Source organism: Electrophorus electricus, chromosome 18 (assembly GCF_041902795.1).
Source record: "Electrophorus electricus isolate QZ-2024a chromosome 18, ASM4190279v1, whole genome shotgun sequence".
NCBI classification, from domain to species: Eukaryota; Metazoa; Chordata; class Actinopteri; order Gymnotiformes; family Gymnotidae; genus Electrophorus; species Electrophorus electricus.
The window spans coordinates 19,884,842-19,910,339 of record NC_137514.1 but is presented as its reverse complement, the minus strand read 5'-3'; the positions used below and the strand labels follow the sequence as shown (position 1 = coordinate 19,910,339).

General features: G+C 40.7%; 1 protein-coding gene and 1 pseudogene across 3 annotated transcripts; both read right to left on the bottom strand.

Moving 5' to 3' along the window:
- Window positions 1-728: 728 nt before the first annotated feature.
- LOC113567823 (globoside alpha-1,3-N-acetylgalactosaminyltransferase 1-like) lies at window positions 729-17,803 on the bottom strand. 3 transcript variants are annotated; one of them, XM_081701622.1, is made up of 8 exons: window positions 17,762-17,803; window positions 17,505-17,581; window positions 11,658-11,734; window positions 10,522-10,557; window positions 10,245-10,298; window positions 5,072-5,101; window positions 4,756-4,890; window positions 729-1,805 (listed from the first exon to the last, which is right to left on the bottom strand). In XM_081701622.1, the coding sequence occupies exons 3-8, from the start codon at window positions 11,711-11,713 to the stop codon at window positions 1,121-1,123; spliced, it is 996 nt and encodes a 331-aa protein (XP_081557748.1). In that variant the 5' UTR covers window positions 11,714-11,734; window positions 17,505-17,581; window positions 17,762-17,803; the 3' UTR covers window positions 729-1,120. The 3 variants fall into 3 exon arrangements, with proteins under 3 accessions (XP_081557748.1, XP_081557747.1, XP_081557749.1); XM_081701621.1 differs by lacking the exon at window positions 17,762-17,803 and having other exon boundaries at window positions 17,505-17,686; XM_081701623.1 differs by lacking the exons at window positions 10,245-10,298; window positions 17,762-17,803 and having other exon boundaries at window positions 17,505-17,686.
- A 3,293-nt stretch (window positions 17,804-21,096) lies between these two features.
- On the bottom strand, window positions 21,097-21,868 carry LOC118242733 (C-type mannose receptor 2-like; annotated as a pseudogene).
- Between the last annotated feature and the right edge of the window lie 3,630 nt (window positions 21,869-25,498).

Here is a 25,498-nt window from a genome sequence, read left to right as displayed (position 1 = left end):
TAACAGTCTCCATTCATTCTTAATCTGACAATTTTTTTTATAATAAAATAACCAAAAAAAAACAATATTGTTGCAGGCCTGAAATGTGGCTTTGGTCTGCTGCAGCCTTAAACAAAATGGCTGCTTCTCCTCTGAGGGCAAAATCAACTTACGTGAACAATTACCACAGTTCTCACGGCTCATGAGAGGGTCTGCACAGTAGTCAGAGCAGACCAAGCCGTGTGCATAATGCCTTTGGAGTAAGATAGTTTATCAAGCCTTACCCCTGCTTTAGACCACTGGAATGGGCACAGCTGACTGTGGAAGCTGACTACTTTCCGAGTCCGTGGCGATTCATAATGGCAGAAGCTAGACTGCGATGACTGGCCTGCTATTCCACTCAAAAAAAGAAAAAAAAAACAATCCCTCAGCAAAACCCTTAACCATCAGTTGCACAAGTTGTATTTAGTCATAACTGTAAGTTGCAAAATTATGTAAATTTAAAAATATAAATGTAAATGGTGCTGATGACATTCCAGGGGTGCCCTCCAGCTTTATCCGTGTGCTCTGTGATGTAGGAGAATCAGCTCATGGAGGATCCTCAACTGGCACCAAGACATGATCAAGTAAAGAGTTTATTATGTTGCGTGTGGGCTTAAAAGCATTTTAAAAGAATGACTCTGCAACACTGTTTACATGGGAACAGACAGGCCTTGTCTGCCTGCCTGAGGGAAAAAAAGAGTGGTGAGTGCCTTCAAAAATATTTTATTCTTTTACATGTTCCTTACAGAATATTATCCAAGGTAGAGTTTCAAGTTATGTGCTTTATTTTAAAAAAATGGCCTTATTTTGGCCCAAGGACTGCACAAGTTTTAAAGTCTTTCTGATTTATTTCACAGGACAATTTAGTCTAGATGTTTATGCACAACAGGGCCTTGTATACAAGTGAAAACTAAAAAAAAAGAAGAACAAAGTAAAAAACCACACAGCAATGATTATTAATCCAACCTTAGAAAACACAACTTAACATGATCAAACATAGTCTAACATTATTTTATTTAAGATGCATTATCCACTGTTGATTTAACTGATCCCAAAGCTCTTTAATGAAAGTGATAACTGAAGAACAGTTTTTGCGAGGTTAGTTTGGCCGTACCTTACTAACATCTTTCCACACATGTGAGTAACGGATAATTTTCACATCATTGCTTTGAAATGGATCACACCACAGGTACTCAGGTGATAACAACTTGGTGGGTTTGTTGTAAAGAAAGTATTTGTTCAGGTGGGACTCTTCCTGCCACAGTGCCTCAATGGAATTAGCTTTGTCCATGTTCAGCCACAGATGGCAAGTTTTAGTGACTTTATACACCTCTCTCACAAGCCCACCAATCATCGCCCCACCATAGTAATAATCGCCCTCTCCATATGGGATGTAGGCCTGAGACTCGGGCCGGCGCTCATATGTGAATTGGTCACGTGACGCAGTGTAGAAAAGGTAATGTATGGCGGCTACTAGGTGACTCAGAGTCTCTGCCCCCCAGTGACCATAGAATTTTGTATCTACATCGAGGCAAAAAATGTAATCTGCCTTATTGACTAATTGGGTTTCAATTAGATTCATAATCATCTCCATCCTGCGTAGTGTGATCTCCTGCCAGCGGTCTGAGCCTGGAATTTTCAGTATAGTTATTCTACGGTCAGCACCCAGTGTTACCGTAGGAACTGCCTCTGGCTGGTCTGTAAAGATGTAATAATGCACACGGTACCCCAGCATAAAGTACTGCTCTGCTGACTCGAGGTAATCCTTCAGGAACTGCACATATCTGGGGTGGGGGAGAGGAACAAATATGTTTTATATTAACTGTATCAGTTCAGTCAAAAACCAGCACAAAGGTTTAGTAACTTTTATAAACTTTTAGTAAATCTATTGATGTTTTAATGTAAATGATTCAAAACAAATTATTTTTGGAATCATATATTTTTGTCCCATTTGAAGAATAAGAGGCAGGTATCCTTCTCTCTTCAGCTATTTGCATCTCACACTGTACATGGTCAAACATTCATGAAAAAAATGAGAGAATTGTGGTTATTTCTTATTCTTCCCATATTAAACCAACATAAAATAGGTCCACAGTGCTTAAACAGCACTTTCTCTGAATATGAATACTCTATTCACTCAGGGGCACCTTGAGATTGTGATAATTTGGTCTGCAAAAGCTTTAAAAACAGAGTACTTAACAACTAATAATAATTGTTACCCTTAAGCAGTTATGATTGAATCTTGCAGTAATTTAAAAATACTTCATGTTCAGTGAATACTCAGTGAGCCTGATGCACCATAGGGTTAACCAAATATAATTAATCATCTAGATATAAATAAAAGAGAAAATGTAAAATGAATAATGTAAAAATGTAATATGAATAAATGGAAGAGTAGAAGGTAAAGGGCAAATGTAATGAAATAACTGATTTTCACCAAATTCAGGGCTTGTCTGATCATTTTAGTCCGATTCAAATGATTTTGCAGACGGTGACTCACATTGGGGAAAAAAAAAAGTTTTTGACAACTGCTACTACTGTGTTTAAACTCCTAGCATGCGGCTCCACCATACGGCCTCCAGAAACATGAGGTGGAAAATTTGATGTTCACCTATTTACTTGGTGTGGAAGTTACATCTTCTAATTCATATGCTATGTAGAAGAGAATTATCTGGAGTAAAAAAAAAAACCCCTAAAATCTATGGAAAAACGCTTATTTAAGGAGCAACTCTAATTGCCGCTACAGATGTGTCATTGTTTACTAGCTCCATAAAAATCTAAAAGTTCCCTAATGTACTAGTGCCTTAAGGATCTCCTAAATTAATATAACTGTAAATTAATGTTTATATTCAAATTATTAATATAAATAATAGACACAAGTCTTGCAAACATATGATTATAGGCTTCTAGAAAATATACACAGTAGTGTCACACCCTGGTCGGCACCCAAGCAGGAATAAACACACACACACACACACACACACACACACACACACACACACACACACACACACACACATACACACACATACACACACACACACAATCATAACAATCACCCTCAACAACCACTCCCCAGCTCCCAGTCACCACCCACAGCCACTCCATCACACCACCTTCTCTTTCAAGGAGTGATGGTCTCCGTCACACTGCCCCTTACCTTCGGGGAAGCGCACAAACCTGTGGGTGACACACCTGTCCACCTTTCATTCATGGTCACGCCCCTCACCAGGGGACTCTCACTTTACAAGCATGCCCAAAGGTGGTTTAGGGTAACCATGTTAAGATCCTGTGGGGCTTCCAAATACAGGCAGACAAAATGGTAATGGATAACTGACCTGACATAGTACTGGTGGCTAAACATCAGAAGAGGGCTGTAGTGATAGAAGTGGCAATCCTGAGTGATTGCAAAATCAGGAATATGGGGCACAAAAAGCTTGGGAAATACCAAGGGCTAAGAGAAAAGCTGGTAAAGATGTGGAAGCTGAAGGCAACAGTGGTTCAAATAGTAATCGGAGCATTAGGGGTTGTAACCCCCAAACTGGGAGAATGGCTCTAGCATATTCCAGGAAGAACAGGCAAGATCTCCATCCAAAAGAGTGCAGTACTGAGAAGAGCAAAGATACTATGCAGGACCCTGAAACTCCCAGGCCTCTGGTTGCCCGAGCTATAGAATATATTACACACACACACACACACACACACACACACACACACACACACACACACACACATATATATATATATATATATATATATATATATATATATATATATATGGGTGGTTTTATTTTAGTTCATTTTAACAAACTACTCATGTAATTGATACCCTGTATATTGTCACGGGACACTCCCCCCCACCAGTCACATGGTATGGCCTGCCGCATGTAGGGGGTTCAGTCTTGTTTGTAGCCACACCCCCGTGAGGACACGCACCTGTACGGGGTTAATCTTTAGTGTTTGTTAGTCTATTTAAGTTAGTCTGTCAGTGCATTGCTCATTGTTTGTTTGTTAGTCAAAGCATATGTTAGCATCCATGTTTGTCTAGCCTGTGTTCATGTCACAATCTTTATTGTTAGTGTTGTGTGTTTATGTTCACTGTTAATGTCATGTGTGAGTTCCACCATTGTTTGTTACATGTTGTGTCATTAAATGTTTCACAGTGTCGAGGGAGTCTGTGCATCCTGCTTACAGTTAGTTAGGGTTAGAGTTAGAGTTTGTGCATCCTGTTCCAGCACTCGGGCAACGTTACAAAAATGGGTAATGTGAACTTCCCCTTTAAGCATCTCTTCAAATGCAGGACCTGGAATTATGTGCACGTGTTGAATTTACCAACAGCCTGTTCTGCAGGAATAGGAACAGGCTTTTAAATTTGATGAAATGTAGTTTCTGTTATAATAAGTGGAACAAATAATGATCTTGACAACTTTTTAAAACAACTGATTTGTTTACACTGTCTTGCCTCTGAAATCCTGTTGCAAAAGGCACAGCCTCAAGCTTAATCAACCAGTCCTTCTCTTTCTTTTCTTCAGGATTTCATTATGCAATTTTACTTCCTGCATTTTAACATTTATAGCTGCTGAGATGAACTTAGACTAACAATTGGTCAGCACTCCGGCCAGATATCTTTCATGTTTAGATCAACCTCCAGGAACCTGAAATATAACTTCATAAAGAACTTTATATCCTTTCTGCTTTATACATGAAATGTCCAGAAAAGTAATAATCACGTACTTGCCGACAGCAAAGACAGTGGTAGCCACCGTGATGTTCTGCGGTTTGTAGATGGCATCAAGGATATTCGTGTCAAATGTGCCTTCCCACACAACTGGAGCCAACCATGGTGTCACTGTAACAACGTCCTTACGGCTATTGGGCAAGCCAAGAAACACACAGAAAGAGAAATTATTCAGGAGTCTTAAAAGTCTGCAAACACGCAAATATGCATAACATCATGAATCATTTCATTGTTCCCATATTACTTCTGATCGTAACAATGAAATAATGTCATCAGTAATGAGAGAACCATTGGTAAGTACATATTACTTACCCCTCCAGTAAACTTGGAGTGTACAAAAGCCTAAAACACAATCAAACAAATAAAATGATTTGTTATTAAATAAAAATGTAATTATTAAAATTACAAAGGTTTTATGTTCTGGTTTTCCTAGCAATGTTCACCACATGGTTTTGTTTGGATTGTTACCTCTCCCCTTGTCTCATGTCCCATCGCTTTATTGTATTCATCTGTGTCTCATTTACTACTCAATTTGCTTGTGTATATATACCTCTTACTGTAGTTGGCTTTATCAATATTTTGGTGAATAAATGTGTAGTGATGAAACTGTGATCTGGTCAGGCACCAGGACTCCTCTGGCAACATGATGCTGAGCAACAAAGCTGTAAACAGGCTAGCTGATATCTTAACATGCTGGCCTGGATCTCTGACCCTTCCCCCTCTTCTTAGGTGCCATAAACAACAAAGACAAGTCTTACCAGCCTCTTTCCATCAGATTAAAACCCTTTTCTCATCCCACAGAGATATGTTTGCACATATATATGTTTCTCTTTCCCACTGATTCACATAGTAACAGCTTGTCATTTAACTTACTATAATGTTAACTGTCATGGTTCAAAGTGTTTTCAAAAAGGCCAGGAAATGATTAGATGATGAAAGACCAAGCAACCTAAAAGCTTACAATAAAATGGCAACAGAAGATCACCCAACTCAAGGATCAAATCTGTATTGTTAGAGTATAGAATCTTACATATTGGGCTAACACCACAACCCCAGACAAGGCCCAGGAGGCCCAAAGTGTACAGTAGGTACCAAGTCAACCATCAGGTAACACACAGAGCAAGGTTAAGTCAAAGGAGGAAAGGGAGATGTGTTTAATAACATGAGGAAATCAGGTCAAATGACCTCACTTCAATCTCTCTGATTTGCCTTTGAACAAGGTTAGACCTCAAAAAATAGGCTCTGTCTTCTCTCTCTTTCTTCATTCAGTATCATGTGAACATTTGGACAGTTAACAGCAAACAGCTGAAAATATTTTTTTTCTTAATTTAAGTAAAGGTATAATCTAAACTGACTTCTGATCACTGTTACTATGGTAATAGATTCCCTGCAGTTTTTTAAAGCAAGTTTGCAAAGGAGGGAACATGGCCTGAAGCAAAGGCGATAATTTCCTTCTTGTTAAGTAGCTAAGATGTTGGCACACATGGATGCAGTGGCTTGACACTCTCCCTTTCAGTGCTCTTTGTGTTTTTGTTTATGTCTGACCATCAACATTTTGTTGTGAGAATCCCACCTACACTTGCCAAGATCACCTGACCATCTGATTCCAGTGTACACTGGCTGTTATGAATGAATATCTTCACTCACACAGCAAGAGATGGCCAGATCAGCTCCCTGGGATTTCTACACTCACACAACATTCTGAAGATGGCCAGAACTTCCCAGCATGTTTCTGACCAACACCAGATCGACCAAAAAAATGGGCAAACTAAAGCTACTGATCTACACAAACAAACTCACAGAGAACTGTTGTATTCTGTTAAAAGAGACACAGCTACACTTACTTTTTCCTGACATAATCATTGAGCTAGCAGACCACACATCATTTCACTAAAAGAGACACAAAGATTCTGGTAACACAAGGGAGGGGGTTTGTGCATTTACATAAACAACTGGTGCACCAAAACCAAAATCATAGACAGACAATGTTCCTCTCATTTGGAGTCACTGATAGTCAAATACAGACCATTTCACCTTGTTCATGAGCTAGCATTGTCATAATAACAGCAATTTATATTTCACCGTATGCTAATGCTAGCATAGATTTAGGATAACTCTTCAGTGCTATAAACACACAACAAAGTATCTATCCAGAAGCAGCCCGTTTAATTGCTGTTGATTTTAACCATGCAGATTTAACCATGCAGATTTAAAGGAACTTGAAGAATGATATAATGGAAGCTAAAGCAGCCTACAAGAGAAATATTGAGGATGTCACACCGGGTGTAGCAGGGTATCCAACAACTTACCAACTACAAGACCAGCAACTGCATGACTGCTGATGGAAACTCCTGACTGGCAGAGGAATTCTTTCTTTGCTTGCTATGTGGTAAATGCAGTGAAGACAGAACCTCTACCAACCTCCACCAGTCACTTCCTCATTGTAGAGGACCAGCTCTCAGAAGTCTTCACAAAGATCTTCAACCTATTCTTGTCTAAATTCATCATCCCACCCTGTCTGAAGTCAACCACGATAATTCCACTACCGAAAAAAACTATCAGCCTTAACTACTACTATCTGGTTGTACTCACTCGATTCATTATGAAGTGATTTCAGTGCAGCCACAGTCCTGCACCTCATCAAAACCAACCTCCCACCCACCTTTGACCCATACCAGTTTGACTACAGAGTAAATAGGTCTACAAATGCCATCACCACTGCTCTTCACTCTGCAATATTCCACCTTGAACACCAGGGGAGCTTTAAAGACTTCAGCACTGAAGTCATACTGGGCAGACTGGTCACTAAACTCACTGACTTAGGAATTTCACCACCAATCTTCCACTGGATAAAGAACTTTCTGACCAACTGCCTTCAGAATGTCAGTATAGGCACCTACTTCTCCTTCACTTTGACGCTCAGCACTGGTGCACCATAGGACTGCGTTCTGAGTCCCCTTCTTTATGTCCTCTACACCTACGACTGTGACCAACACATTCCACAAACACAATCAACAAGTTTGTGGATGACATGACTGTGGTGGCACTTATTTCAGGAGTAGATGAGACAGCTTACAGGGTTGAAGTCCAAACACCCTTGACTCTTCTAAAACAAAGATCTCAAGACTTCATAGAACATAGTACAGACCCTGATTCACTGTACATCAACAAGGACAGTGTAGGGTGCCAACTGCTCACCAGCAGACAGGAGAGATATTTACAGAGTCATTTCTACTGTCCAGAAGATCATTGGCTGTTCACTTTTTTTCACTTTTAGACCACTGCTTTGATGCCTGTTTATTTTTATTTACATATGATACCAACGGCTCCATATTTATATATTCCTTTCACTTTAAAGAACATTTTTTAATATTATTTTTATATATCATTGTAATTATTACCTTCATTACGTGTTTTCAGCCACTGCCTTTCAACAATCTGGGATATGTACAATTTCTCAGTGCTATACCTCAGGTTTTTATTTTAGATTTATATTTCATTAAGCAGCTACACACAATCTAGATACATATTCTTTATATATTATCATACTTTTGTTACTTTAATTTTTTTAATATCTAGTGCTGTCTGATATATGTGAACTCCATTGGTATTGCCACTTAATTTTGTTGTACTTGATGCAATGAATAAAGCAATCAATCTATGTATATTTTTGATGGACTTTCATTCCAGTATAATGATTCCCAGTACACCAGTGCAATGCGGAAGTTCTGTCTCCTCTTCTATTTCTCCCTTTCTAACAAATCGCAGTGACATTTTTTTCTTTATTCTCCGTAAGAGAACCAAAATGGCAAATCATTCTTCCATCACGTATGCATGCATGCTTACGGGAACATGTGCACATGTACACACATTTGCTCTCCTCCACTTTTCCACAGAAACACACACACACACACACACACACACATTCACACACACACATGCATTCACACACACACACACACATTCACATACACACACGCATTCACACACACACACACACATTCACATACACACACACACACACAGGTGATAAACAGCTATTTATCATGTTTTACTGTAAATATACTTATTGTTGATGCTGATGTTTGTACAGACACTACTGGTACCAAGACGCTGGATGAGTCATCAGCTGAGATTAGCTAACATTTTATGTGAATAAGCATATCTTTTACACACACTGTAAAACACACGTCATCAGTTGAGGAGATTGGTTAAAATTCAACATGAACTATCAACCCTTTACTGAGCTGCCTCTGCAGTACCAGTCCAGAGATCAGAACAGTTGGGTCATGCTGGTGCCCCTCCACCTTCACATGCAAGTACAGACCCACAAACCCACCGCATGATCCAAAGGAGCCCCTCTGCCCACTTGAAGAGAAGGTTCCAACCTGATTGAACCCATTAAAGCATAATGCACATATCATGTGCACAGAGGTTGGCACTGGTAAGGTCACTGCAATTCTGGTCCGTCAGACTAAGATTACGGAGTAGTCTTTTTCTTCCATTCTACTGAGTAATCCATCCATTAATTCCCTCTTGACCCTGTGAGTTGATCAGCATTTGTTTTTGTTTTGTTTTGTTTTGATCATTATTGGCGCACCACAAATCTTGTTTGGTTTATTTTTGTTTTTGCTCATTTTGATTTATCATAATCCTCTTTTATTGAATTTGGTGTTTGTTAACTTAGTCCTCAGTCACTCTTAGCATTTAATGTATCTTACTATGTTATGTCTGATTAAACATTTATTAGTTGTAAAGTGTGGGGCTCATGAATGGTGTTTATAGTTCTTGGTAAATGATCAATGACTATGTTGCAGAACTTGCCATTTTAGTGAGCTTTGCCTGAATTAACATTTTTTAATTCAGCATACCTACAAAAACATGATGAAGCTCAAGGAGCTATCAAAACAGAACTAATCTGTTTTCACAGCAGTGGGGGTGAATACTTATCCAATCACAAGTGTGTGGATTGTTTTAAACTATATTGACTTTCCTCAGACTTAAATATTATAGACTATTTTGTGTAGATTCATGACTAAATTATTTTCAATTCCAGGTTGTAACATAACAAAATGTGAAAAAGCTCAAGGAAGGGATATATATATATATGTTTATTTAGCATTAATACTCTTGTATAGCTCCTACTTTGAGAAAGGATTTGGGCTGGGACGTAAAAATGGAGAGAAAAGCACAAATCTTGTACACTTATAGACTCCTTTTGGCACATATTGCATTCTAGGATGCTGGTAGCTTTCCATGTCATGTGCTTATGTGAGAGTAAAGACACTGAGTGTGATTATTGAAGACCAAATAAAAAGAAATTGGGAAGGACAAATTGCTCTTTATGAACTTACTCTTGACTGGTTTATGTTACATTCTTCTTTAAAAAGCTGATTTAGGACATTGTGATAAGATCTATGCGAGTATTGTGGCACAATGTGATACACAGACCAATTCAACTGTGTGTTCTTAAATAAACACTTACGTATTACAGTTCCTTGAGTGTGTTAGCATGTGTTTCCCCAGTTGTACATTTAGACTGAAAACAGAACAGATTATAATGAAGGACTCTCTCTCTCTCTCACTCACACACACACACACACACACACACACACACACACACACACACACACACACACACATAAACGCTGTCTCTCTGTATGTTTGTTCATGGGTTCTTACCATTGGACTCTTATTACATGGAATGCATATTAGCATAAGTATATGAACTGAGATTGTGTGTGGCACAGTTTATAGCTTACCTGAGCATGTCAGAGCAGTAGCCCAGGTAAATTACCCTGATGGGTAAAAAAGATAAACTTCAGATGACACATAATACATGTTTACAGACAAATAGATACTGAGGGAAAGTGCATCTTCACATCACAAGGTAGAAAAAAACTGTTAACATTAAATTAGATATCTAACAAAAGGCTAAAAAGAGATAAAAGCTCAGCTATCTTAAAAAATAGCGGTTATTCAGTAATAACGGTAGCCAACATTATACAATGTCCATTGCAAAACAAAGCAAAACAACAAACAAGGTTTGTTTTTATCTGAGCGGGATTACTTTTTTCATGTTGCCTGTCCCCTGGCAGCGTGATTTGCAGAGTGATGCCTAGCCATGTGATTTTGTTTTGGTGATTTTGTTTAGTTCCATATGTGCCTCATTAGCCTTTTTTTTTTTTTTTTTTGGCTTTTGTACTTATACCCTGTGTTTGTTTTTTGTTTTTTTTTCCTTTCGTGTTGCTGGTCGTTTGCATTAAGCCTGTGTCTGGATTATGTCACGGTATGGCCCCTCCCCCAAAGTCTCCCCGTGTGTGTGCGTGTTCGTCTGCGTGGCCGCGCCCCCATGTGTTGTTATTGTGTGCGTGTCTAATTCTTTGTGCAAACTTTAACGTTGTCAATGTTTGATCCTGCGATAGCCTTAGAGCTACGTTGTCTTCTGTGTCGTTATTTGTATTACGTCTCCTCTTTGCATCCTACAAAGCCTCCCCGCGTTAAAGATTATGCTTTTGTCTTCCGTGTACTGCCTTGGGCCTGTTTCAGTATTAGCCTGTTCTGTGTTCGGTTCACTTCCTCTGGGTAAATCGTGTTTTGTGCTTTGTCTCTCTGTAGTCACATGGTCTGGTGTTGTTTCTTTATCTGAATGTGATATATAATATCTGATTCTGGATTTGCCCTCACTCTTCTCAGCATGTGTAATTTTAAATACATTTGATTTGGTTAATAGGAGTTTTGAAAGGAATCAAAAATGTTGTAGTTATCAATATTATTTTTGTTATTGATACAATAACAATTGTATAGGGTAACAATAACATACTGTTCTGAGTGTTTAGGAAAAAGAAGATTCATTCAACAAATGTTTTGAAGGCATCAAAATGCAGCAGTTACATACCCAACCATCACAGCTCCCACCAATACGACTAAAAACAGGTATTTATTCGATGGCATGTTGCAAATTTTCCTTCAGACCTGCAATAAATGAACAAGTACATTTAGAGCTTTTAGTCCTACCTGAGAGGCACGTTAGGCCATTATTCAAATTTACCTCTCTCACACACACACTATCAAACCTCTTACACACACTGTCATACTCTCTCACACACACTATCAAACCTCTTACACACACCATCATACTCTCACACACACACTATTAAACCTCTCACACACACCATCATACTCTCACACACACTATCAAACCTCTTACACACACCATCATACTCTCTCATACACACCATCATACTCTCTCACACATACTATCAAACCTCTTACACACACCATCATAGTCTCTCACACATACTATCAAACCTCTTACACACACCATCATACTCTCACACACACACTATTAAACCTCTCACACACACCATCATACTCTCACACACACTATCAAACCTCTTACACATACCGTCATACTCTCTCACACACACTATCAAACCTCTTACACATACCGTCATACTCTCTCACACACACTATCAAACCTCTTACACACACCATCATACTCTCACACACACTATCAAACCTCTTACACACACTGTCATACTCTCTCATACACACCATCATACTCTCTCACACATACTATCAAACCTCTTACACACACTGTCATACTCTCTCACACACACTATCAAACCTCTTACACACACCATCATACTCTCACACACACACTATTAAACCTCTCACACACACCATCATACTCTCACACACACTATCAAACCTCTTACACACACTGTCATACTCTCTCATACACACCATCATACTCTCTCACACATACTATCAAACCTCTTACACACACCATCATACTCTCTCATACACACCATCATACTCTCTCACACATACTATCAAACCTCTTACACACACCATCATACTCTCTCACACATACTATCAAACCTCTTACACACACCATCATACTCTCACACACACTATTAAACCTCTCACACACACCATCATACTCTCACACACACTATCAAACCTCTTACACACACCATCATACTCTCTCATACACACCATCATACTCTCTCACACATACTATCAAACCTCTTACACACACCATCATACACAATTTCTTTATTTATTTCCTTTATTTTTCTCATTTTCCTTTCATTTCCCCCTCTATTGACATTTGTTAGGTAGTCTGTAGACTGGATCCAAATTATTTGTTTTATCCATTAATCAATAAACTTGTATTCAAGTTGGTCATTATAGAAATTATATTTAAAGCAATAGTATTCAGTCACTGTACAAAATATGAACTAATTAAAATTAGACTGATAAAACTTTAAACAGCTCCTCCTACTGCTAATTCAGAAGCACTTTGCTTGCAGAGTTGTTGCAAGACCTCTGTCCCATACAAGTTTAAGTTTAAGTTTGGTTTATTTGTTACATACATAGTCAAACACAGGATAACCCACAGTGAAATGGTGGAGAGTGCTCTGTCCAAACTGAGGAAAAAGAAAACAGGGGTGCATAGAGAAATATCTATTCTATATATGTACAAAAATATATTAACAATGTATGTACAATATATTTATATTATGTTTATATACACAATGTACAATGTATATGGTTGTGTATGTATGTACACAATGTACAGAATGTACAGATCCATTTGTAAAATGACATATTTACAGTTTTTATGTTGCATGGTGGAATAGAATATCTATATATATATATATATATACAGTTATGTTACATGGTGGTGGTGGTGGTCCCCACAGTTTATCAGTTTCCCTGATTCAGGGCCCGAATGGCCTGTAGGAAGAAGCTCCTCTTCAGTCTCTCTGTCTTCGTCTTCAGGGAGCAAAAGCGCCTCCCTGACCTCAACAGAGAGAAGAGCCTATTGTTGGGATGGGTGGGGTCCTTCACAATCCTCCTGGCCTTGGTCTGGCACCGCTTGTAGTAGATGGTCTGCAGGTCAGGAAGTTCCGTGTGAGTGATGCGCTCTGCTGAACGCACTACCCTTTGGAGTGCTTGTCTGTCCTGCTTGGTGCTATTCCCAAACCAGACTGTGATGTTCCCTGTGAGGATGCTCTCGATAGTGCAGGTGTAGAAGTTCCGCAGTACCTTGGAGGGCAGTCTGAAGTCTCTTAGCTGACGAGCCTTCTTTGCCAGGGAGTTGGTATGACGGGACCAGGATAGGTCCTGCGAGATGTGAACACCAAGGTACCTGAAACTATCTACTCTCTCCACCATGGTTCCACTGATCCTCACAGGTTGGTAGTGCCGCTCCTGCTTCTTGCTGCAATCCACGATCAGCTCCTTTGTCTTACTGACGTTTAGGAGGAGATTATTTTCCAGTTTTCCAGGTGTTTAATCTCCTCCAGGTAGGCCCTCTCATCGTTGTCCGAGATCAGGCCCATGACAACGGTGTCATCAGCAAACTTGACAATGATGGTGGAGCTGGAAGTGGCTGTGCAGTTGTAGGTGTAGAGTGAGTAGAGCAGGGGGCTTAGGACACAACCCTGAGGAGCTCCAGTGCTGAGGGTGAGGGTGGATGAGGCACAGTTGCCAACTCGTACCGATTGTGGTCTGTCTGTTAGGAAGTTGGAGATCCAGTCGCACAGGGATGTATGCAGTCCTAGATCCTCCAACTTAGTAGTGAGTAGGGAGTGGATGATAGTGTTAAATGCTGAACTGTAGTCGACAAACAGCATTTTAACATAATTTCCCCTCCCTTTGTCCAGGTGGGTCAGTGTGGTGTGGAGTAGATGTGCAATTGCATCATCAGTGGAGCGGTTGTGGCGGTATGCAAACTGCAGTGGGTCCATGGAGGCTGGCAGTGAAGATGTGATGAAATCTCTGACAAGCTTCTCAAAGCACTTCATCACGACTGATGTGAGGGCAACAGGGCGGTAGTCATTGAGGCCGGAGGGTCGAGGTTTCTTCGGAACGGGGACGATGGTGGATTGCTTGAAGCTGGATGGACGATACCGAGCGTCAGGGAGAGATTGAACACCCTGTTTCTCTGGATTTGGATCCTGCTGAAGGCTCATTACTGGCTCCTCCCTGCCAATCAAGATGGCCTATATATTGACCTGGCTGGAAGACTGAAGCTTCTTATTGTTCAGCTTCTTTAGTGCAGACTCTGCTTAGTAGTTGTAGTAGTAGTAGTTGTTGTTGTTGTTGTGCTGCTTAGCTTAGCTTCTTTGAACTTGTCTTTGTTACCCTTGTTAGCTTCCTTCATTATTGTATTTTTGTCTTCCCAGTCTCCTTGTGTATCCTGTCTTGCTGATTGTTTGTGTGGGCCCTGTGTGAGTTGTCCTTGGTGACTGTAAATACTTACTGTTTACTGGTTGTGGGGACTGGTGCCTGTTTGTTTGGGATTGGGTTCTGTGTCTTTTTTGGTTAGAGAGTAAGTGTAGAACTGTATAGCTTTGTTTGAGGGTAGATAGGTCTGTGTTAGACACTGGAGCCTTTCTGTCTTCAGGCACACAACACAAGGTCTCTGCTTATCAGCCATGATATGGCGGCTTGACCGCGAGCTGGTCACCCGAGGTCATCCGTTCCCACTTCTTGTCTCCTTTACCCCTCCCTTTCTCTCTCTCTCTCTCTCTCTCTCTCTCTCTCTCTCTCTCTCTCTCTAAGCACAGAAGTGGCTCATGGTGGGCACGGGAACAGCTCGTGGCTCATTCATGCAGAGAACATCTAATCTTTACTAACCTTGTCTCTTTCCTTTCTACGTAGATCCTTAGACATGCCTCGCTTTTCCCCATCACACATATATACTCTGTGTTTTCCTCATTAAAGTGAAACTCTCTTGATTCACTACCTTGGTGTCAGTGTCTCCTGACTATCCCGGATTGATCTGGCTACAGAGGGCAGAGGGTAACTTGGAGGAGATCGAACCTGAAGTTCTGGTCACTTTGAAGTTTCTAACAGTCTGGTGTTTATTTTGCAGTGTGGCTTTTCTTTATTGTTGGACTGTTCATTGGCACTCCAACCACTCCTGACAATTCACCAGTTTGTGTTATACTGATACTGTCAATTCAATACTTTTTCACCATTTATTCCATATTCCATTCATATTCAGTTTTTGTGTACATATTTCCTGTATTTTCTGTTTGTATCTTAATAATTGTAGATAGTTATTATACCATTGCTAAAACAACAAATCTAATTGTGGCCTAAGACTTTATATAATGTACATAGAGTACACTGCAGTTGCTAATCTGGAATCTTCTTTGGATTTATTTATATACATATATTCTGTCCATGATGCGTTTAAGAGGCAGCTGACTTGAATGTAGTACCCTTTCCACATTCTTGTCCCCAGCACTTTTCAAAGCAAAATTAAGCCCTTGGTCACGTTCCATCATACGTTTTAGCTGGAGTTTAATAAACTTACCAAGCAGCTGTGTGTACATGCAGGCATAAACACATCTTTCCTCTTAAATGTTTATGAATAGATTGTGAACCTTTATGGTCTGTATGCTGGGTTGTAGGTGCCCTCACCATGACAAACTCACCACGGCATGGCTAAATAAAATTATTCTGAGTCTATTTGGTTCCATATTCCAAGTGTCTAGTGGTGTTAGTTGTAATTAATAATTCACCATTTACTCCTTTTGGTTACGCTTCCTGTGTGGCTAGTTGACATAATTTAAACGCAAGTGTTACATACTTCACTCATATTTACAGTTCTTTACTGCTTTTAAAGAGTAAAGAGTAAATAAGTTAAGAGTTAAGAGTAAATAAGAGGAAGTGAAGGTCATATTGACTTCTATATTTCACTTTTCTTGTTAAATTTTTCAAGATACATTGTTCTTTGAACTTTCATATTTCAAGTTAATGTGCACATTGTTACTTGTCACTGGGATTTTAAACTCTGTCCACTCAATTCTAACTCATTCATAAACCTATCTGGTTCAGTGACTCCTACAAACAAGTTTAATTATTTATTTGTTTCACTGTGAGTATTTGCTGAATTCACCCTATCATTTGATAGGGTGATTTCAGCTAATCTGGGACAATAGGTAATGTGTTGCTATAACAAAATCTAGTCAACAAAACTACTATAGGTTTAGCATGGATGTCATGTAATTGAAATCAAATGACTTCATGTAACTTGTGTCACAGGAAAGCGCAGGGCATGTCAATCAGAAGCTCCCTCGAGAATTGCATGACATGTTCACTGGCAGGTTTCTGACATGTTAAGAGCATAAATCTGTCATAAATAAGACAATGTTCCTAATTGTTACAAATTATGTTTGTGAGCTATTCAAGCAACAAAGTATATGTTGCTTATAAAAAATGTTGAAAAGCGTTTTAGTTTTTTCTTTCCAAACACATTTAGTTGTCCCACTTTATCAAATATGTTTGACAATGTAGGATAGTATGCTTTGGGTAATTTAGGACAGTCATTTATGTTCTTTAAAAGTTCAGGATATTGAAATGTAGGTATTTCCTCAAATTACATACCTACATACTAGCCTTAGGCTTCTAAGACTAATATAAATGTCGCAGATTATTAATTTCATACAGATATCTTTTTTTTTTTTGTTGGCATAAGCAACATTAATAGGTCTTGTATGTCTCCTCTGGGTGTGATATCTACATTTTGTCTTCTAGTGGGGTTAGAGAACATATAATGTTATAATGTTATAATGTGTTGCTTTCATGTGATAGATAGTGACAGATTTCAGAATAAGGTACATAATTCAAAACTGCCAAAAAATGTCCCAGCTATGTAAAATTACACTAATAAACAATAGAGAAATAAACACTACAGAAAAAAATAAACATCACATACCTGAAAACTGTTAGTTTTTCTCTGGGTTCAGTCAGTAGGTGTTCCAGATCATCAGGATCAAGATGGCTAGTTCCAAGCTGTAGGGGCAAACACTTAATGAATCTATAGTTCAGTGTCGAAGCTTCTCTAACAGCTCTCTAACAGCTCTCTAACACTTTGGCTCTCTTCTGAGTACAGATGGAATGATACAGATCTGATTTTTCTTCATGTCCCTTGTTTTTAGAAAGAAAAAACCAGCTGGACCAGATATTACTTACATTACAACACAGCTTTATACCTGAATTTGAAGGAAAAGTCTGTCCAACCGGCAGGCGTGCACCTATATGCAAATGTGTGCTGTACATTGAGGAATAGGAGGTCTAAATTGCCAAGTCTGTGTACCTGTGTGCGTTTAGAAGGCAGAATTGCCAACATGGAGCTGGCAGCATTAGGACCTAAAAAATATAAATTGGTTTTATTGTCATTCCTTCTCACTACAAATGTTGATTAAGAACAGAAATACACACATAGGCGATATGGCTTAGCAGGTTGGATGTTGTCAGAGGATCAGATTATGTGTAGAAATTAAAGAGAGTGAAGGTTAACATCACATTCAGAGTGACAGGCAGCAGTGGGTAGTGTAGACAGCTGAATTAAGTTGGGTTTCAGTGTGTAAATGTCTGGCAGACTTGTTCAGTTGTCTGACTGCCTGGAGCAAATGAACATGGCCCAGAGTCTCCAATGTGAACAGTTTAGTAAAGCAAATGAGAACCAAACCAAACACAAAAGTGCACTAACCAGAACCAAAGATAACACCAGTAACAATGACTGACAGTCATACACAAACAAAAGCAAACAAAAGACAGCACTTGTGACACCACCTGTGTGGGGTGTGGCAAAAACCTTAAAAGACTAGGCAAGGGGAGGGGCACCCCGCCCCTCCGGCCAGCATCACAGTTTGAGGATGTAATTCAGACTGGTTTTTTGTTTTATGACCATGTTTCTTCTTAATGAGATGCTTTTCAAAGTTGTGTGATACACCAGTTACATGGTAAAATTAAACGTTATGTCCAGATATCAGAGATCAGACCTGTAAGGAGGCATGGGAGGTGGGAGGTGTGTTTCATTCTTCAGGTAGGAGTGATGCTGTGCTGTCTTTACATGTTAATAGTGTAAAGAAACAGGCAAACATAAGTAGCATGTGTAGGCAAACAGCAGACAGAAACACACAGAAAAACGATCCCAAGAATCACCATCAAGAAGTTTTCCAACCAGAAGCCCTGGGTGGACAGAACCATCCGTGAGGCTCTGAACTCTCGAACTGCTGCCTACAATGCAGGGATCATCAGCGGGAACATGGACGAGTACAAGTCCGCAGCATACGGAGTGCGCAGGGCGGTGAGGGAGGCGAAGCGGCGCTACGGGAAGAAACTAGAGACACAGTTCCAGCAGAGTGGCTCTAGATCCCTGTGGCAGGGACTACGGACGATCACGGACTACAGGAGCCCACCCTCCAGACTGATGAGTGCGGATGAGTCTCTGGCGAACGAGCTGAATACATTCTTTGCTCGCTTCGAGGCTACATCTAGCAGCGCTAATGCTAGCAGCACAAATGCTAACGGCGCTAGTGCTAATGGCACTATCGGCGCAGCCAATGGCACATGCGCGGGGCCCACCATAGAACAGCGCCCTCTCATCATCACGGAGAGTGACGTGAGGAGAGTCTTTAAAAGGGTGAATACCAGGAAGGCGATGGGACCAGACGGTATCTGCGGGAGGGTCCTCAAAGCCTGCGCAGATCAGCTAGCCCCGGTATTCACCGACATCTTCAATCTCTCCCTGATGCTCGGTATTGTCCCGTCCAGCTTCAAGCGGTCCACCATCGTCCCCGTCCCGAAGAAACCTCGACCCTCCGACCTCAATGACTACCGCCCTGTCGCCCTCACATCAGTCATGATGAAGTGCTTTGAAAAGCTAGTCAGAGACTTCATCACATCTTCACTGCCAGCCTCCATGGACCCACTGCAGTTTGCATACCGCCACAGCCGCTCCACTGACGATGCGATTGCACATCTGCTCCACACTACACTGACTCACCTGGACGAAGGGAGGGGAAATTATGTTAAAATGCTATTTGTTGACTACAGTTCAGCATTTAACACCATCATTCCCTCCCTACTCACTACTAAGTTGGGAGATCTAGGACTGCATACATCCCTGTGCAACTGGATCTCCAACTTCCTAACAGACAGACCACAATCAGTACGGGTGGGCAACTGCGCCTCATCCACCCTCACCCTCAGCACTGGAGCTCCTCAGGGTTGTGTCCTAAGCCCCCTGCTCTACTCACTGTACACCTACGACTGTGCAGCCACTTCCAGCTCCACCATCATTGTCAAGTTTGCTGACGACACCGTTGTCGTGGGTCTGATCTCGGACAACGACGAGAGGGCCTACCTGGAGGAGATTAAACACCTGGAAAACTGGTGCCAGGAAAATAATCTCCTCCTAAACGTCAGTAAGACAAAGGAGCTGATCGTGGATTGCAACAAGAAGCAGGAGCGGCACTACCAACCTGTGAGGATCAGTGGAACCACGGTGGAGAGAGTAGATAGTTTCAGGTACCTTGGTGTTCACATCTCGCAGGACCTGTCCTGGTCCCGCCATACCAGCTCCCTGGCAAAGAAGGCTCGTCAGCGTCTTTACCACCTCAGAAGCCTAAGGGACTTCAGACTGCCCTCCAAGGTACTGCGGAACTTCTACACCTGCACTATCGAGAGCATCCTCACGGGGAACATCACAGTCTGGTTTGGAAATAGCACCAAGCAGGACAGACAAGCACTCCAAAGGGTAGTGCGTTCAGCAGAGCGCATCACTCACTCGGAACTTCCTGACCTGCAGACCACCTACTACAAGCGGTGCCAAACCAAGGCCAGGAAAATTGTGAAGGACCCCACCCATCCCAACAATAGACTCTTCTCTCTGTTGAGGTCAGGGAGGCGCTTCCGCTCCCTGAAGGCCAAGACAGAGAGGCTGAAGAGGAGCTTCTTCCCACAGGCCATTCGGGCCCTGAATCAGGGAAACTGATAAACTGTGGGGACCACCACCACCACGTAACATGACTGTATATCTGTACATCTGTACATCTGTATATCTGTATATCTGTACATCTGTATATATAGATTTAGATTTATACTCAATTAACCTGTTACACAACAACTGTAGATATGGTATTATACAAAATGGAACTGTACATTCTGTAGATTGTGTACATATATACCCAACCATATACATTGTACATTGTGTATATAATCATAATATACATATATTGTACATACATTGTTAATATATTTTGTACATACATAGAATATATATATTTATCTGTATATATATCTTTTTCTCTATGCACCCCTGGTTCTCTTCCTCAGTTTGGACAGAGCACTCGCCACCATTTCAATGCGTGTTATACTGTGTATGACTATGTATGTGACGAATAAAAAATTACATTCTGTCCCCTCCAATGCAAACAATCCACCCCCTTCAATCACACACACACACACACACACACACACACACACACACACACACACACACACACACACACATACACACTCTAATCCTCATATGTGGTACAGATGAAGTTGAGGGGCTGGGTCTCAGGCAGGCTGACCCACTTCTTCTCTCCTCCAGACTGCACTGCTCCAGTTCTGGTAGCAGATGGACTCTCCGCTCACCCAGTACCAGAAGCCCAAAGTGCAGGTGTGAGGCAGACCCAGCCACACATGTTCAGTGGAGGTGTTTTGAGTCACCTCCATCACCCAGGACTGAATCGCGTCAGAGTTCACTGAGACCAGATCCACATGATTCCTTCTGCGGTATCTCAGAGCTTTTCTCCAGGTCAAATTATGATTGACCAAGATCATCTTATCTGTGGATAAAAGGAAGGAAAGAAGCTGCGCAGAAAGAATTATTCAACATCCTATTGAAACAGTGTTTATTATAAAGACTTTTTAAATGTTATAGCTACAATAAAAATGGTAGTTGTGAAAGACAGTAATGAAGAAGTGGAACTTTGCACACTGTCATGGCAGATGAATGGATGTGTGTTTCCACAGCTGTCACTATTCCACAGATGATCCTGCCCACTCACACTGTGGTACACTTATCTTGCTGATTTGTCGAATGGCTGCTCAGACCTGCAGTACCGGAATGAGGAGTTACTCTGATCTGACCACTGCCAGGAGTCATAGAGCACGTTTTTCAGGTAGCACTCTAGATTTTAACACATTCCAGATCTCTTGCTTCTCACTCGGATTCCTCACACTGGTCAGGTCTGTGTGTTTTTTTCTATATTCACTCTGAGCACAAAGCCAAGTTTTAGACTCTCACTCTCTCTCATATACTGTGTGTATATATATATATATATATATATATATATATATATATATATATATATATATATATATATATATATATTTGTGCTTTTGTAAAGAGGACACTGAGCAGAATACGGGGACAAGTTTCACCAAACATACGTTTATTTAAAAATACAACATGGAATACTTAGCACGGGGTTAAACACAGACGACAGTAACATGAAAATGCTGGATCTTTATACACACAGACTAACGACACACAAAGAGGAGCAGGTGTGGAACACAGGGAGGGTGTAGCCATACTGACGAACACACGGACACACACACACACACACACACACACACACACACACACACACACACACACACACACACACACACACACACACGAGGAGACATTTGAGAGGAGGGGCCATAATGTGACAGCTACAACTGGTGTGGGTGTTGAATGTCAGTTTGCATATGTTGACTAAGGTATGGTTTGGATGTAATGGTGGCAAATGCAAACATTAGTATGTAAAACGGTGGGGTGAATGCATAATCAATTCTGACCTATGTATAAAAATGTGGGTTCTTTGTTTGGTTGTTGTACATTCACCAGAGGGTGCCTCAATAATGCTTGTCAATGTTAACTTGCAATAAAAGATGGACCAGCTATTCTCTTTAACTAATTCTGAAGTCTGCATCTTCATTTTATATTTGAATGTTTAACTTTACTACTAGCTGACTGGGGATTTAGAAACGCCAGTAGATTACTTGGAGTGCAAATCATTATCTGGGTTCTGAATTCTGCCATCATTACTGAATGCTTCTTGTTAATTGCTTCTTTCAACTTCTTTGAACCAACATTTTCAATCAATAAAAGTGAATTGTTGTGACTGCATCCAGTGCAGCAGTCCAGGCCCATAGGGAGACAGCTAGTAGTAGTGTTGTTTGTTGTCATTTTTTGTACAATAAAATATTTATTTTCAGGAAAATATGTTTTTCCCACAATTTAATTATATAAATGAATTATGTAACACCATTCCTCAGCATCTAATTTAAAATCTACTGACTACTGGGCCTGAACTCCTCCCTCTGTAACTGGATCCTGGAGACCTCAGTCAGTCTGGATCAGGAGCAGTGTCTCCAGCACCACCACACTAGGGTTCCCCAGGGTTCTGTTCTCAGTCTACTGTTGTTCAAGCTGCTCACTCATGACTGTGCAGCAATGCACAGCTCGGACCACATCATGTCAAGTAAAATTTATTTATATAGTGCTTTTTACAGCAGATGTCACAAAGCAGCTTTACAAATGTTTGAGTCCAAGCCCCCAGTGAGCAAGCCGAGGGTGACAGTGGCAAAGAAAAACTCCCCAGAGCATGAGGAAGAAACCTTGAGAGGAACCAAAACTCAAAGGGGGGGCCATCCTCCACTGGTCAACAACGGTCACAATGGTCTCACACGAGAATGTCCATCAAAAGCAACAGAGAAGTAGCTTGCTGGGGTGAAGGTGTGCTGGGCTGCAGCAGGATACATCATGGGGTGGTGGGAGGAGCCATGGCAGCTGAGACAGGTTGAGGCTCAGTAACAACATGACATCTGGGGCAGGCTTACTAGATTAGAGACTAGATTCAGGTACGAGGGTGTGTAAATTAGGTAACTACAATGTGTAAAGATGGACTCCGGCAGATCTAGCTATGGCAGCAGAACTAAAAGGAAAGAACCAGAAGGAAACACAGGTATGAGAGCACCCTGGAACATCAGCACTCTGTTGCTCTCAATCAACAAACTTGAGTGACAAAAGAGAAGTGAAGTGACAGCATCATAACATCCAAGTTTAACATAACTCTCAATGCCCATGGAACCCAGACCTACACCTTTACCTAAGATGGGAAGTAGTTAAGAAAATGCCTGACTGTACAGAGAGGTTTTCAGTCTTGCCTTAAATATTGAGACTGTGTCTGGTTCTCAAACATTTGCAGGAAGTTTATTCCTTGGTGGGGGATCTCTGTAGGAAAATGCTCTGCACCCTTATTCTTGGTACTAGTTAAGAGCCTACACCTACACCTAGATCTAAACAGACATTGTGGGTCGTAATAAACTAGGAGTTCTCTAAGGTATTGTGGGGCAAAACCATTCAGTGCTTTGTAAGTCATTAGAAGTATTTTATAAATCAATACATTTTACTGGTAGCTACGATAGGATTGATGTGCACACATTTTCTAGCTTTCTGGCAGGAAAATAACACCATAGATTCATGATTCGTGCTTGGATCATTTCTCAGATCTGTCTGATCACATATCAGACTGATTCCCCATTGTAGTGCTGGGTACCCTCTCAGATCTGTCTGATCGTGTATCAGAGTGATTAATCACACATAATTCAATAGGTTCTTAAACACTATGCCACTAACAAACACTAGCAAAGTCCATGATGGCCTTCCCAGTAACTAAAGGCGTACCCAGCCCAGCTGGCACCATTAATGCATGTTAGGTACTGCCAGTTCCACATTTTACCTACAGGCATTCTCCAACACAAAAGATCCATCCTGGCCTCCCTAGACAATGCCTGCTCTATGCCAGCGGTTCCATCTGGACCTACCATTCTACAAAATGATATGACAACCTCAGCCAATCCACCTTTATGGTGTGTTACTCCTACAAGTCAGAACTCTCCTCTTCCACAGCCACTCACTAGCCCTTTAAGATACTTTTGATAACTCCGTCATAGCTTCTCTTATTTTATGGCCTCTAAAGCTGAGCTGCACAGCAATGCGGGTGACTTCGCTATGAGATAATAAGCTTCTACAAAATTTCCATATTAAGAGTGGGATTTGAGATCTTTTTTCAGCCTTGGGTCCAAGTAACAAAATCTCAGTCCAGTTTGGACTAAGTAGAAGAAAGTTGTTTGCCATCCAACATTTAACTTAATAAGTTCTGATCCTTGTGGGATACCATACTTAACCTTAGTAAGATCAGAAGATTCATCATTCAGATAGACAAATTGAGAGCAGTCAATCAAATAAAATTTAAACCAGGAGAGAGCATTTCCTTTAATTCTCACTAAATTTCCAGCCTGTCCATCACCATCTTGGGTCAAGATATGTAAACAAATCATGCTAACATATGTAAATATAAATTATGCTAAACAAAGTAATGGATTAAATGAGGCCCATGAGGGAATTCATACACCCATCATATATATCATATATGCTTATGCTCATTTACATTTCTTTCTGATTCTCTTTAATATTAAGACTGACAAATTTACACCTCAGGTTTAAGCAAGTGTCACGGTATGGCCCCTCCCCCCAAACGTTTCCATATGTGTGTGTGTGTGTGTGTGTGTGTGTGTGTGTGTGTGTGTGTGTGTGTGTGTGTCTGTATGGCCACGCTCTCCCTGTGTTTCACAACTGCTCCTTATTGTGTGTCGTTAGTATGCATGAATATAAGTGTTGTTGATGTTTAAAGCCGGTTAGCCTGCTAACCACATAGTTGTCTTTTTTGTCGCAATAAATGTTCGTTGTGTACAATGCATCTCTGTGAAAGAAAATGTCAGGGTCAAGAGATGGTAACATTCTCTGCATAGAGGCCTCTGAGGCTTCTGACCACTGACCACTCTTCTGTCTGACCACTCTTCTGAGTAGTTGCATTGGCT

What these genes read in the sequence shown, in the direction of transcription:
- LOC113567823 (XM_081701622.1), bottom strand. Translation starts at nt 11,713, where the DNA reads ATGCCATCGAATAAATACCTGTTTTTAGTCGTATTGGTGGGAGCTGTG. An exon ending in CACTCAAGGAACTGTAATAC is followed by an intron (nt 5,102 to 10,244) that starts GTAAGTGTTTAT and finishes ATTGTGTTTTAG; the next exon opens with GCTTTTGTACACTCCAAGTT. An exon ending in ACTGTCTTTGCTGTCGGCAA is followed by an intron (nt 1,806 to 4,755) that starts GTACGTGATTAT and finishes CCCCCACCCCAG; the next exon opens with ATATGTGCAGTTCCTGAAGG.